A 13,052-nucleotide genomic window follows, 5' to 3' on the forward strand; every position below is an offset into this window, starting at 1 on the left:
GTCAGGTCATGATGTAATGAACCAGCTGAGGTTTATGGACTGTCTTCATGGGAAGCTCTATGTAAAGTACATTACAGTATTTTAGTTTGGAAATCACTAAGACATGAATGAATGAAAGCAGCCAGATCTTTTTATCTTCCAATATGTGTAACTGGAATATCAACTGACACTGGTAAAATACACACTCATGCGCATGCACGCACAGTCACTATCTGGTCATCCAGGAACAGTGTCGGTCACTTAAGGTAGAGAATTACCTTGGCTAGGACAGGAATTTCTTCAGCTAGCTGGTCCCCTAATTTCTGTACAATCATTAATTCTGTCTTGTCCAACTTAAGCTAAATTTTATTCACATCATTAGTCCATTGCTGATCATTGTAATGTGTCTAGAAGATGCTTAGGTGCAGGATTTGTTTGATCTCCAAAACCAGATAATTCCCCACATGTGAAGCAGCCACAGAGCATCTCTTCAATGGCATGTGGAATGACCACTGGACATCAATCCACATGTTCAAAAACCCCTTCATGTGAAGTTCCATCTGTGCTTGTCCACATTCCTGCAATTACATTCTCCTCACAATACGTGCAACCAGGTCCTTCAAAGGTGCAGCCACAATAACTCAACAGCAATTTAAATCACCACAGCATTGCTTTCTTCAACCCTGGAAATAACTGACAGGTGCTGTGCCAATTGTGACTACTATCCTATGCCCCCCAACAATCGAAAGGGTTGTATAGATGAAGACTCTATCTGACCATTTAGGTTGCTGGGAGACACAGGGAAAGCCCAGTACTGGCAGTCTCAGAAACATCTCCAACTGACAGTGGTCTCGGCAAAGGCCTGGTGTTTCCTCCTTTTTTGAGCTCCACTATTCTAGAGAAATTTTACCTGCTTCTGCTCCCCATACTCCCCTACTCACTTTCCTCTTTTCTGTCTTACTCCACTAAACCTACACCACAGCTCATAACCCCACTCTCACTAGGGCTATGGATCCTTCTTGACCCACGCCTCACCATTCCTTCTAAGCTGATCTTATCCATTACCAATATTCCAGTTTTGAGCCTGCCTCCATTGAAGAACAATATTACTTTCTAGTGTAGCCTTCCTCAACCTACTGCCATCCATATATTTTGGACTACAGTTCCCACCATCCCTGACCATTAGCTATGCTGGTTCAAGTTGACAGGAGTCGTCATCCAAAACATCTGGAGGGAACCATGTTGGGGAAGGTTGCTAGTGTTTCCTGTTGACGTCATAAAAAGCAGAGCCCTCACAAGCTACGCCCCTATCCTTTTTCATAGCTCCAAAGACCAATGAAAATCACAACAGCAGTTCCTGAGTCAGGGTTAGAATCTCACTCGTATGAGGCCTTGGAGACCCCAGAAAGGCTGCAAAAGTGTTAACAATGCCTTCAACACATCCACCAGGAACAAATCGTCATATCTGCAACGGCTGAGTTGTTTTTCAGTGACACTCTCCCAAAATGAGGCTGCAGATACATGGCAGTTATTCAAAATTCCTATCTGGAATAAGATTCTCTTGGGGGTTTGGGACTGTAACTGGCCCATTTATAGACTGAATCTCTTTTCTTCTGGGCTCCCAAGAATGAAGGACAGAATTCCATGATATTTATTTCTCTTGGGTGCCCAGAAAAGAACGTATGACCCCATGATACTTATTTCAGAACAAACACTGTTTACATTTACAGCAAAATGACAACAACGACAACAAGCAAGCAAGCAAGCAAACTTGTTCTCATCACTGCAAAATACAGCTGCTCCACGAGGGAGGCATTTGGGATAAAACATCTTTGTTTAGATACCACTAGATGATGGGCTATTCTTCTGTTCTAGGTTGTACATTTTTGAGTTGAATGGAATTCTAATCTACAACTACAGTCTGTAGAAATGGATGTAGTAATAATGATAATAAGTGGGATTTGCAAGAAAATGTTGCATAGGATCTCCAAGACTGGAAGCCACTGGGAAATATTTTTGCAGGGAGTCTGCACTAGCTTCTAAAACAAATAAAAAACAAAACAATCACACACCCATTAGTTTCACCATGAATGTTACATGACTTTTTCTTCTTCTTTTGGAAATAGAGTTTAAAAAATAAAGGCCATAAAACCGTACATAATAATACAACAAGAACACTAAAGAAATATTTTTTAAAAAATCACCGATATGCTTGTGGAACAACCAGAGTAAAACATCCTAATGTGAAGCTCATTATCTAATGAAAGAATGAAAACACAAGTTATAGAAATGAACAAAAATATAGAAAGAAATGGAAGAAACAAATAAGATCCTTTCGTTTCATTTCTCCCCTTTGACTCGCATATGAGAGATTCCTGGAACTGGCAAAATACATTGCATTGCTTAATAAATGGAAACACATTGTTACATATATTGTAGATGGGGTGGGGGTAGAGAATCTTTAGGGAGGGGGAGCTTGGATCCTCATATAATGACCAAAGTTGAGGAAATTCCAATCCGAAGCATTAGCTCGAAAGTCTGCAAAAAGTTTGTGGCATTGCAAATTGATACATCTAAGGAACATTCTGTAGGGAGGGAGCATCTTGGAGTGCTCTGAAAATGGTAGGACAGGAACCCCTTTCACTCATCCACACACAGGAGAGTGGGGCCATGGTCCCTGGTCCCACCCCTGCTGCCATATCCACCACTGTCTCCACACACCCTGATCACCCATGCATTAGAGGGAATGCCTGTAAAGTGGAGTTTGCTGTACACACATAGGCTCCCTTTGTGATTGGGGACTCTGTAAAATCATAGGTGGTAGGATAGGTAGAGGGATGGATGGATAGATGGATAGATAGATATTTGCATCAGCTACCAGCCACTGCAATTCATGGCTTTTATCAAATGTTAGTCCTACTTAAAGCAGACCCCCTGAAATGGTAAAGTCATAGTTAACTATTGGGTTCAATGGGTCTACTCAAAATAAGAATCACATTGGATACAATCCTATATCTATAATACATCAAACCATAAAACACAACTAAGCAGACAAAATTGCCAAATCAAAACGTATACCCCCCCCAAAAAAAAGACTTATAAAAGAAATAAGACGTTTCCAGGAGTTAATTCTGTTTCAAATCACTTTAGCTCCAGATTCACCCCCTGAAGTGAGTTCTGACGTTGCTATATCTAAAAATAAGTGACCTAGTTAAATAAGTGCTCGAGATATACACATAATGTATATTTTTAACCTGTTGGTTGTTTTATTATGGTTTTAATTTTTGTGAACCACCCAGAGAGCTTCGGCTATTGGGCGGTATAAAAATGTAATAATAAATAAATAAATAAATAATGGGTCTGTTCAGACAACACACTAAGCCATGGTGTGTTGCAGCAAGTGGTTAGTGAGAGTGTTTAAAGTGCGTTTATGTAGCCACCATCATTAGGAATGATTCACACAACATGCTGAGCCTTAATGTTTAGCTCAAAACACTTAACCATCATGGTTCAGCGTGTTGTCTGAACATGACCAATGAAAATGGGGCAGGAGAAAGAGTGTTGGTCAGGAATTCACGGTCACTGAGGAATTCCCCCTCAGTCTTGGGGAAACTATTCTGATTTTCTGAGGTTCAGCCGAAGGAAGTGAGGCAGGTGGCTACTAGGAGGAGGGCTTTCTCCGCTATGGCAACCCGGCTGTGGAATGAGCTCCCCAGAGAGGTCCGCCTGGCGCCTGCGCTGTATTCTTTTCGTCGCCAGCTGAAGACCTTTTTATTTTCCCAGTATTTTAACATCTAAATTTGAACTTTGCTGTTTTAATTCTGTATTTTAATCCTATATCCATTTCTGCTGTGTGGTTTTATCCTGGTTGTGTTTTTATATTGTATTTTACATCATGCTTTTATACTGTTTGTTTTATACTTTGAATGGTTTTCATTTTTGTGAACTGCCCAGAGAGCTTCAGCTATTGGGCAGTATAAAAATGTAATAAATAAATAAATAAATAAAATACTATAAAATGGAGACACCAGCATCTTTCAGTCTTAAAAATAGATAGGTTATTGAAAACTGCTCTCATGCCTGACCAGACATTAGCAGAGCAGGTGAAGGGTTATTCTTCAGATCCTGTGAGGCAATATGAAAGCTTTGTCTATAGTGTTTGATTTTTAATGTTTTCAAGTCATCTCCTAATATCATAGTCAGTGAGGGATGAATATGCATGTCTGAAATTGCTCTCAACCTTTACTAAATGAGCAAATACCAAGTCTCAACATCTCTACTCACAAGTAAGCAGAACTGAATCACTCAGCAGCACTTTCAAACAGCATCCCAACTACTAAGCCTCTGTATGTCTATTCAGATGTAAGCATGGGTAGCAGGTTTAATCATAAGTAAGAAGGGAAAGACTCTGTGTGTCTGCTCTCAAGTAAGCAGGACAAGCCTTATATTCAATGAGGGATGAACTTGCATGCCTGAAATTGCCCTCAATATTTAGTATGAGAGCAATTAGTAACCCATATACCAAGCCTCAACATGTCTACTCACAAGTAAGAAGGACTGAATCACTCAGCAGCTTCCTCACCAGGCCCCACCCCCTCTCCACTGCAGGGAAAACTCTTATCTCTAATCAGCAGTTGATCGGAGATAAGAGCTTTCCCCCACTACACAGTGAGTAAGGGAGACTGCGTTTCCGGATCCTGCCAGGAGAGGGGCAGGGCCTGGGGAAGATGCTGGTGAGATGGATGGGGAATCCTAGTGGGCTGAATCCAGCCTGTGAGCTGGTAGTTCTCTGCCCCTGCACTTAAAATGCTGTTCTTTCCAGTAAGTTTTGTGGCTCTTTATGAACCCGTTGGTCAATGTAACAGAGTCAAATTATATAAAGTTTAGGAAATGGAAGACAAGCAGTACATCCATTTGAGTAATTTGCAGGAAGTTAGCTTCAGATCTCATTTATGACAAGGCTGGCCTTAATTCATCAGGTTGAAGTCACTTCAAATGTGTTATCGTAAGTTGGCAGGCATATATTGGTGTAGAGAGAGAGAACAACATAGTAATGGAAATGAAATGCAAAAAGTAGTTTGCAACTATTATTTATTTTATTTATTTTTATTATTTATTACATTTTTATACCGCCCAATAGCCGAAGCTCTCTGGGCGGTTCACAAAAATTAAAACCACAGTAAAACACACAACAGTTTAAAACACAATTACGAAATACAGTATAAAAAAAAATTTTTTTTTATAAAAAAAAATTATACTGTATAAAAAAATTTTTTATACAGTATAAAATTTTTATTCAGTATAAAAATTGAATAAACTATTCAATTTAAGCTTAAATGTAAGCAAAATAAACAGTGAGACTATTCACAACAACAGTAATTGGTGATGACACCATTGTCCTAGCACTGCTAAGCAAGTCAATAGTGGAGCAGGAAACCATGGTCAAATGGACAGAGGTGGGGGTGGGGAGGTCCTCCTAAAGAAATAACCATTACATTTTAAAGATGTGGTGTTTGGAGATAAGGAAATGCATTAAATGTGAAAAAAAAAAAATAAAGGTAGAATATGGATCCAGAAAACTCCAGGGAAAAAAACATTGATGAAAAATTGAGAGACTGTCACTCTGATTATATTATTGAAGTCTGCTATGATATCAGAATCGTGTTTATTGAGAGATTAAAAACCCATTTAGCCTGTGTATTGAAACCTTCAGTGGCTGATTCAACCTTCATCTAGGATGCACAACTAAAGCAATCCTAAATGTTTTGCTTCCTTCTTTCCGTAAATAAGCTTTCTTGCTAATCTACTTAGCAGCAAGTAACCAAGGAACAGACACACATCCCATAAAAGAGATTTACTTCTGAATAGGACTACATTACAAAACATGACTTCAAAGGAGAGGGAGGATTGATGACAACTGTGGCTTGCTGCTTTGGAAGAAAGCAACAGATCTGGAATATTTGACACTAATTAAAATTCACTTGCCAGAGCTGGGAAGTAAGAATCCTCACATCAGAAGAGAAGTGAGGAACTTTTGTTGTGGAAAAAAATGTTTGCCAATTACCATTTCCCCAAAGTTTGTTTACTGAACTCTGCTGAACTTTATTCTGCACTTCTATTATTTGTACGTGGTTTTTCCTTAGCAAATCTTAGCACTACTTTATATACCACTCTGAGACTGAAAAAAGATGACCAAAACCTTCAGAAATTTTATCTATATATTATAATTTCATTTCCAGCTTCACACACACACACACACCACAATTCACATGCACACTGTGAGGTACCTACACATATCTACATTTCTGTGATGTGAATATGGGTATATCCAAATGAAGATTTATTTGGATTACAAAAGTGCATATTTATTTTGCCACTACAAAGCCTAACATAATCATCAGGAAATACTGGCAATCATTTATAAAACACACGCGCACACACAACTAATCAAAGATTTCCAGTTAAATTTCTGAGTTGACAATTTTTAACATAGTTATTATTATTATTATTATTATTATTATTATTATTATTATTATTTATATAGCACCATCAATGTACATGGTGCTGTACAGAGTAAAACAGTAAATAGCAAGACCCTGCCGCATAGGCTTACAATCTAATAAAATCATAGTAAAACAATAAGGAGGGGAAGAGAAAGCAAACAGGTACAGGGTAGGGTAAGCAGGCACAGGGTAGGGAAAAACTAACAGTAGAAAGTAACAGTAGAAGTCTGCACAACATCAAGTTTTAAAAGCTTTAGGAAAAAGAAAAGTTTTTAGTTGAGCTTTAAAAGCTGTGGTTGAACTTGTAGTTCTCAAATGTTCTGGAAGAGCGTAGTTATTTATTTATTTCTATACTGCCCAATAGCTCAAGCAATAAAACATGTCAGTATGAGAGTTCTGAAATTGTGAAAATGGTGTTTCAAATTCAGAATCTGACTTTGAGGAAATGTTGACTTTCCTTAAAACCACTCGACAATTCATATTCTCATCACATGTTTTTTCTCCAGTTTTGTAAATGTAAAGAACTGTTATTTCATTAAGCCCTTGAAAACACCCTGAAGTGTCAAGAAGAGAGAAATGGATGATAAGCTATCACTATCTTAAATCAGAGCAGTTTTAAAACAGTTTTTATTAAAGTGGCAGAAAAGGTGAAATGGCTGCACTTAGAAAGCTATCCAAAGAGCAAAGTGTAACTCCTTTCCTTTATAGTTTTACTGTTCATTTTTTCCCCATCTGTCCAAGTACTGACATGAACAAAATCTCAGGAGTTTCAAGTAATTGCTATAAAACAGATATACTGTATATGGTGTTTAGTTGTTACACAGTGGAAGCTCTCTCTTTCTCTCCCTCCCTTCCTCTCTCTCTCTCTTTGCTTATTCTCCAAAAGCTGAGAATTATGACAAGGCATGGCTTTGAAAAGATGAGAAAACATCCATGGTGTACAGAGATCAGCTTTTAAAAGTTAAATATGAATTTTCCATCACAATAAGGAAGCTGTGAGATCTCTTCTTCTTTTACCACTTTCCATTTTCATATTTTCTTTTGAAAAAGGCAATTGCTTAAAACATTGCACATTTTTCGCGATACCTATTTAATGGGAATCTCAGTGTTTATACCTCTGCTATTTCCAACATCGCAAAAGTAGGTTCAATAAGCTCTGAACATCCATAAACAAAATAACTGATGAATTACAATGCCTTTTCAGTGAAAAGAAATTGCATGGGATCAGTTCAAGAGACAAATTCATAAAATACTTTCCACCATACATAGATGAACATAAAAGCAGCAGGCTGTGCTTGGAGAGTGGGGTGGTTTCTTACAAATCCAGATTTCCAGAAGGGAAAACTGAATCCCAGCAAAAGTCAGCACTGCTCAAATTAGACTGAAAAAACTACACAAAACAGAGAGCAAGTCATCCAGGGTTTTGATTTCTTTTGGAGCTTAAGAAAGCATATGGAGTACTTACTGCTGGAACTGGAGAGTTCTTTGGGGCTAGATGACATTGGCTGGGCACACATTTGACAGAGACAGTCGCGTCCATTAAAGGTAACCCGGTCTCCTGGTGGGAAAGGACGTCTGGAGAGCAAAAGGAGAAGAGGATTTCAATGCAAGGTTATCCCTGCGGTTTCATTTTCTCAGTCTCTGTCCCACCTCTCTTCAGCCGCCGCCTTTGGTGCAAATCAATATCTTGCAGGAGTACAGGCCAAAAATGTTCAAAATGTAACACTGGCAAAGGCAGGCATTTGGAGGAAATCCAAAGACTAAATGCACCTCCACTGGGAGAGAAACTGATGTTAGATGAGACAGAGAGATATCTTTTTCGAAGTGATCAGAGAAGCAGTCGAGAGAGGTGTTGTGGTTTTTAAGCCTAGCATACGTGAACATTTTCATTCGGGAAATGTGCCCATTGACTAGTGCAGCCTTCTCCAACCTGGTGCCCTCCAGATGTTTTGGACTTCAACTCCCATCAATCCCAACCAGCATACCCAATGGTAAAGAATGCTGGGAATCGTAGTCTAAAACATCAGGGAAGGCTGGACTAGCACTTTCTAAGCTCATGTGAAAACCAAGCACTCGGCACGATTGAGTATTTTGGGATAACAAACTCTCCCACTTTTTTATTCTGCAGAAGTTAGCTTGTGTAGATCTCACAGCTCATATTCTACAACTGATGTGAGCAACAAACCTGGCATTTGAGCTGTTTCTATTTTTCTTGACAGCCACAGTAGTATAGGTCACCTTGGAACAGCAATCTCTATTTCAACTTTGCCGACATCTGCATTGTTAGATGGGATACAACTCCAGAAAGCAAAGCTGGAGAACAGCAGCACTCTAAGGGCATGTCTACACCAAGGGAGGGGAGGGGGAAGATCTCACGATATGGTGATTGTAAGATCCTCCCCCTCAGTCCACACGCAGCATGCGATGTCCCGGGAGGAAGGAGGACATCACGCCCGTCGGTTTTTTTATTGAAGATGAGTGCATGAGCGCTCCACTGAAAAGTTTTTTTTTTTAAAAAAAAGATCCCGCTCCCTCCTTCCACCCCTGGTGGGCACGGAGCTCCTGAAGAGCTCTGTGCCCCATGCCCTGTTCCCAGATCCTCGCGTTTACTCATGAGGAGCCGGGACGAAGCCAGGACGGCCGCCCACACATCCCGGGGTCTTGGGACGATCCCGAGACCATGGGGAAAACTGGGGTAAAAGCCTTCCCAGTTATCCCAGAGAAAGGGAGGGATCATCTCTCCCTGCTTCTGGGATCCCCTGTGCAATGTGGATGCACAGGGATGATCCCGGGGCAATCCCCAGGGTAAGGCATGGTGTAAACATGCCCTAAGTCTGGCTGCAGGGCTCTAAGAGAATGCTGCCTGTGGAACACCAAATTTGGTGTCAAGGGCCTGTCAGTGAAGTGCTCCTTGCACCACTACCCGTAGAGCCCACTGAGCTGTTTCTCTTTATACAAAGGGGGTTGAGTTTATTATAATCTGATATTGTTAATGCCATAATGGACACTGTGAAAAAATCAAATAACAATTTCTCACATGTGACAAACAGAGAGCAGAAAAGCAGGTGACACATTAGTCTCAGTCCTCAGCAAAAGTAATAAGACTCCAATCATGCCAACACTAGAAATAAGTTGGAGTATTAGTTGCAGCTTTATACTAAGTCAGACCATTGGTCCATCTAGCTTAGCACTGTCTGCACTGACTGGCAGCAGCTCTTGAGGATTTGGGGCAAGTTTTTTTCCAACCCTACTTGAAGATGCTTGAGGTTGAACATGGATTGAACCTGGATCTTCTGCAAGCAAAGCAGATGGTCTACTACAGAGCAATGGTGTTTGTCCACAGGACAGTGGTGAGGAACTCTTGGCCCTCCCGATGTTGTTGGATTACAATTTGTATATGGCTGGGGCTGAAAGGAGCTGGAGTCCAACAACGTCTGGAAGGCTATGGTTTCCCCACCCCTGATCTACACCTGGTATTCGCAGGCTGTCTTCCATCAAAATAGTCACCAGGAATGACCCTACTTAGCTTCTGCAATCAGACAAGATCAGGTGTATTCAAGATTACATCCACATTTTAACCACTTATAGTATAATAACTAGTAAATGAAATACCTTAATGGAGAATGAAAATACATCCAGTAAATTATATTTGTCTTCCATCCCAGGGATAGAAGGAGAGAGAGATTATAACAATTCGTCCTATTTCAGTTTCAGGGGGAAATACTAGTTGGAGGGGTTCAGCAGAAAAATGATGCAGGGGAGAGGTTTGATTGTCATTTATACAAAGTCCCATTCCCATTTTTTAAAATCATAACATTTTATTTTATTTTGAAATAAAGAAGAATGTAAATAATAATTAATAAAATCATTAAAGAAACAAAGGAATTCACTAATTATAAATCTTAGTCTATAACTGATATGCTTATGGATCATCTAAAGTTTATTATATATGTAATGTCTTAACATGCTTTTCCCCCTTTACATTTATACTGGTTGTGGTCTCTAAACTGTATATCAGTTGACTTACTTGCACACAGTGCAGGCAAAGCAATTAGGGTGATAGGTTTTCCCAAGAGCAGTTACGACTTCTCCTTCCACAAACTCCCCACAGCCATTGCATCGGGTCCCGTACATCCGCTGGTAATCCACAGTGCAAAGGTATTCCCCATTCTTAATGAAAAAGCCACCTTGAGCCAAGTCACACCCGCACACTGTGGGAAAACAACAAGCACCAAAGAAGAAGAAATCTGTTAATACATAAAGCATCAAGGATTTAGAAAATAGAGCAGTTCAGGAGTGGTTGATGAGATACAACATTAGGGAGGCTGTAGCAAGATGCCAACAGCAGCCCAGATACGTAACAGATATGACTTTGTAGTCAATTTCCAGGGTAACACAGTGGAAGCAGCTGGAGTCATCTGCTTATATATTTGCAAATCCCACCACACATCAGTTGGAAAGAAAATAATCATTGTTATCCTATTATGACAGCCTTCCCCAACCTAGCACCATCCAGATGTGTTGGACTGCAACCCCTATCATTCCCAGGAATTAGGAGAGTTGTAGTCCAACTCTCCTGGGGAAGGTTGTATTATGCATTATATTGCTATTCAGCCTTCTCTGCATGATCTCAGAATAGTTTACAATAAAATGCCATTATAACAGTAGCAACTGCAATTGTCAGATCTTTTTTCTCCTTTCCCTTGCCCCATATAAATTTCAGTGAAAATAACACCAACAGAATTCAGCCTTGTTGCTTTGGAATTTATTTTCAGGGAAGTAGACCTAGGTCTAATTAAACAAACTGTGGTTTAACTATCCAGCCCTTTGGGGACTGATCACTTATCTACCATTCACATAGTACTATTAGTATATGCACTACTTCACCATCTGTTATCTCATTCATCCTTTCACAGTTCGGTTCTACACATGTCTACTCAGTTCAATAGGTCTTGTTCCCAGGAGACTGTGTACAACCCCAATAATTCCCATTATTCTGATTTTACAGATTCAGAAATGCAGCACCGATTCTACTATTATTTACCAGTTAGTTCATGCCTGAGCCAGAGATTTGAAACCAAAGCTCTACAATCTATCCATGAACCCTTCGCTCTTGAAGGATTCCATATGTATTTTACCTACTCTTTGTTTTATCAAAGTTATCCCATGAACGGATTCAGTTCTTAAGGTCTGTCATCAAATTTTTATTAAGAATTCTGCATATAGTGAGGAAGTTCCTACAATAATCCTCCTGATTTGAAAGACAGCTGACAGCTAAGGGCAAATAATTGTTTCCTCTCTGTCACCTAACACTACTCACCTCTCAGCAAACCATGTTCTCTCTGTAGGTAATATAAATGGCTTTATATTCTGTTGAAAGATGGAAGCATTAAGTGGGCCATTTCTGAAAAAAGAACGCTGGACTAGATGAACCATGTGTTCCCATGAATTGGGAGCTTAAGTTCCGAATAAAAGAATGTACTACTACCTCTTATTTCAAGAGATCATCTCTGTTAGGCTCTTAGTGGGGTGATTTCAGTAGCCTCATTCATAGTTGTCCTTAGCTATATAACCCTAAGCTACTTCACAGTGATGACACTGTCATCCCTGGTTACAAGATGATTTGGAATAACGCTGACATATTTGGCTTGAAGAATGTTCACAGTACAACGCATAATGCTCAACTGGACAAGATTTCTCTGATTAGCCAAGACTGGCTAATGCATATACCATCGTTCTTTTATGATGGGCAACAGGAATTTGTACCAAGGTATTTGTTATATATTGCATTCTGCAATGCATTCTTAGATGCATCAGAGAATACAAGAACTCCTCATAATCCTTTAATGCCATAGTCATCATCTGAACTGGAAAGCCAAAATAAATTCAAGTTTAAATGAATGAATGAATGAATGAATGTATATTAACAACACAATTCAGTATGGATATACACTGGAGTAATTTCCTCCTTGAACCTTTTCTCTGGGTCTTAAAAACCATGCTGGATCAGACCAAGGGTCCATCAAGTCAACCATCTACCCATGGGAATCCCACAAGCAGGACATGAGTGCAACAGAATCCTCTCTCCCATGTTCCCCAGCAACTGGTGTGCATGGGCATACTGCCTCAGATAATGGAGGTACATATACTGGGTACCTTGTCATATTATTCAGCATATGGGAGAAAATATTTTGGAGGAAGAAGACCACATGGTTTCCTTCACTACAGAAAATACTACAGAACAGGATTCCTTATCTATTATAAAACTTAAGCTGCATAAAAAAACATACTAACAGCCAAAGCATTTAACCATTTCACCCAACTTTAGTTAACAAGAGATACTTAGAATTTCCAGTTTCAGAATTTCCAGTTTCTGAACCTGATGCAAGCAAAACAACTGAGATTTTATGTTTATTAACGTAGATATACTTTAATAATACACCATGATTGCATGAATAAAAGGGAGAATGCCATCTTATGATCATGGTATCACATTGTTCCCCCCCCCCCAAATTAATTGTTATTACTATACAAATCAATTTCAGAACAGTACACAAGTTAGGAGAACCT

At 39.5% G+C, this 13,052-nt stretch overlaps 1 protein-coding gene across 2 annotated transcripts in view; it reads right to left on the reverse strand.

Annotated features, from left to right (window-relative positions):
* Nucleotides 1–13,052, reverse strand: part of ABLIM1 (actin binding LIM protein 1) — a 201,490-nt gene that overhangs the window by 102,564 nt on the left and 85,874 nt on the right. For both annotated transcript variants that reach the window (XM_063132700.1, XM_063132699.1), the window contains exons 3-4: nucleotides 10,510–10,693; nucleotides 7,948–8,057 (exon numbers count right to left, since the gene is read on the reverse strand). In XM_063132700.1, the coding sequence (XP_062988770.1) occupies nucleotides 7,948–8,057; nucleotides 10,510–10,693 (294 nt within the window). The remainder of the gene's footprint in view (nucleotides 1–7,947; nucleotides 8,058–10,509; nucleotides 10,694–13,052) is intronic.

Source organism: Elgaria multicarinata, chromosome 8, assembly GCF_023053635.1.
Source record: "Elgaria multicarinata webbii isolate HBS135686 ecotype San Diego chromosome 8, rElgMul1.1.pri, whole genome shotgun sequence".
Taxonomy (NCBI): Eukaryota; Metazoa; Chordata; class Lepidosauria; order Squamata; family Anguidae; genus Elgaria; species Elgaria multicarinata.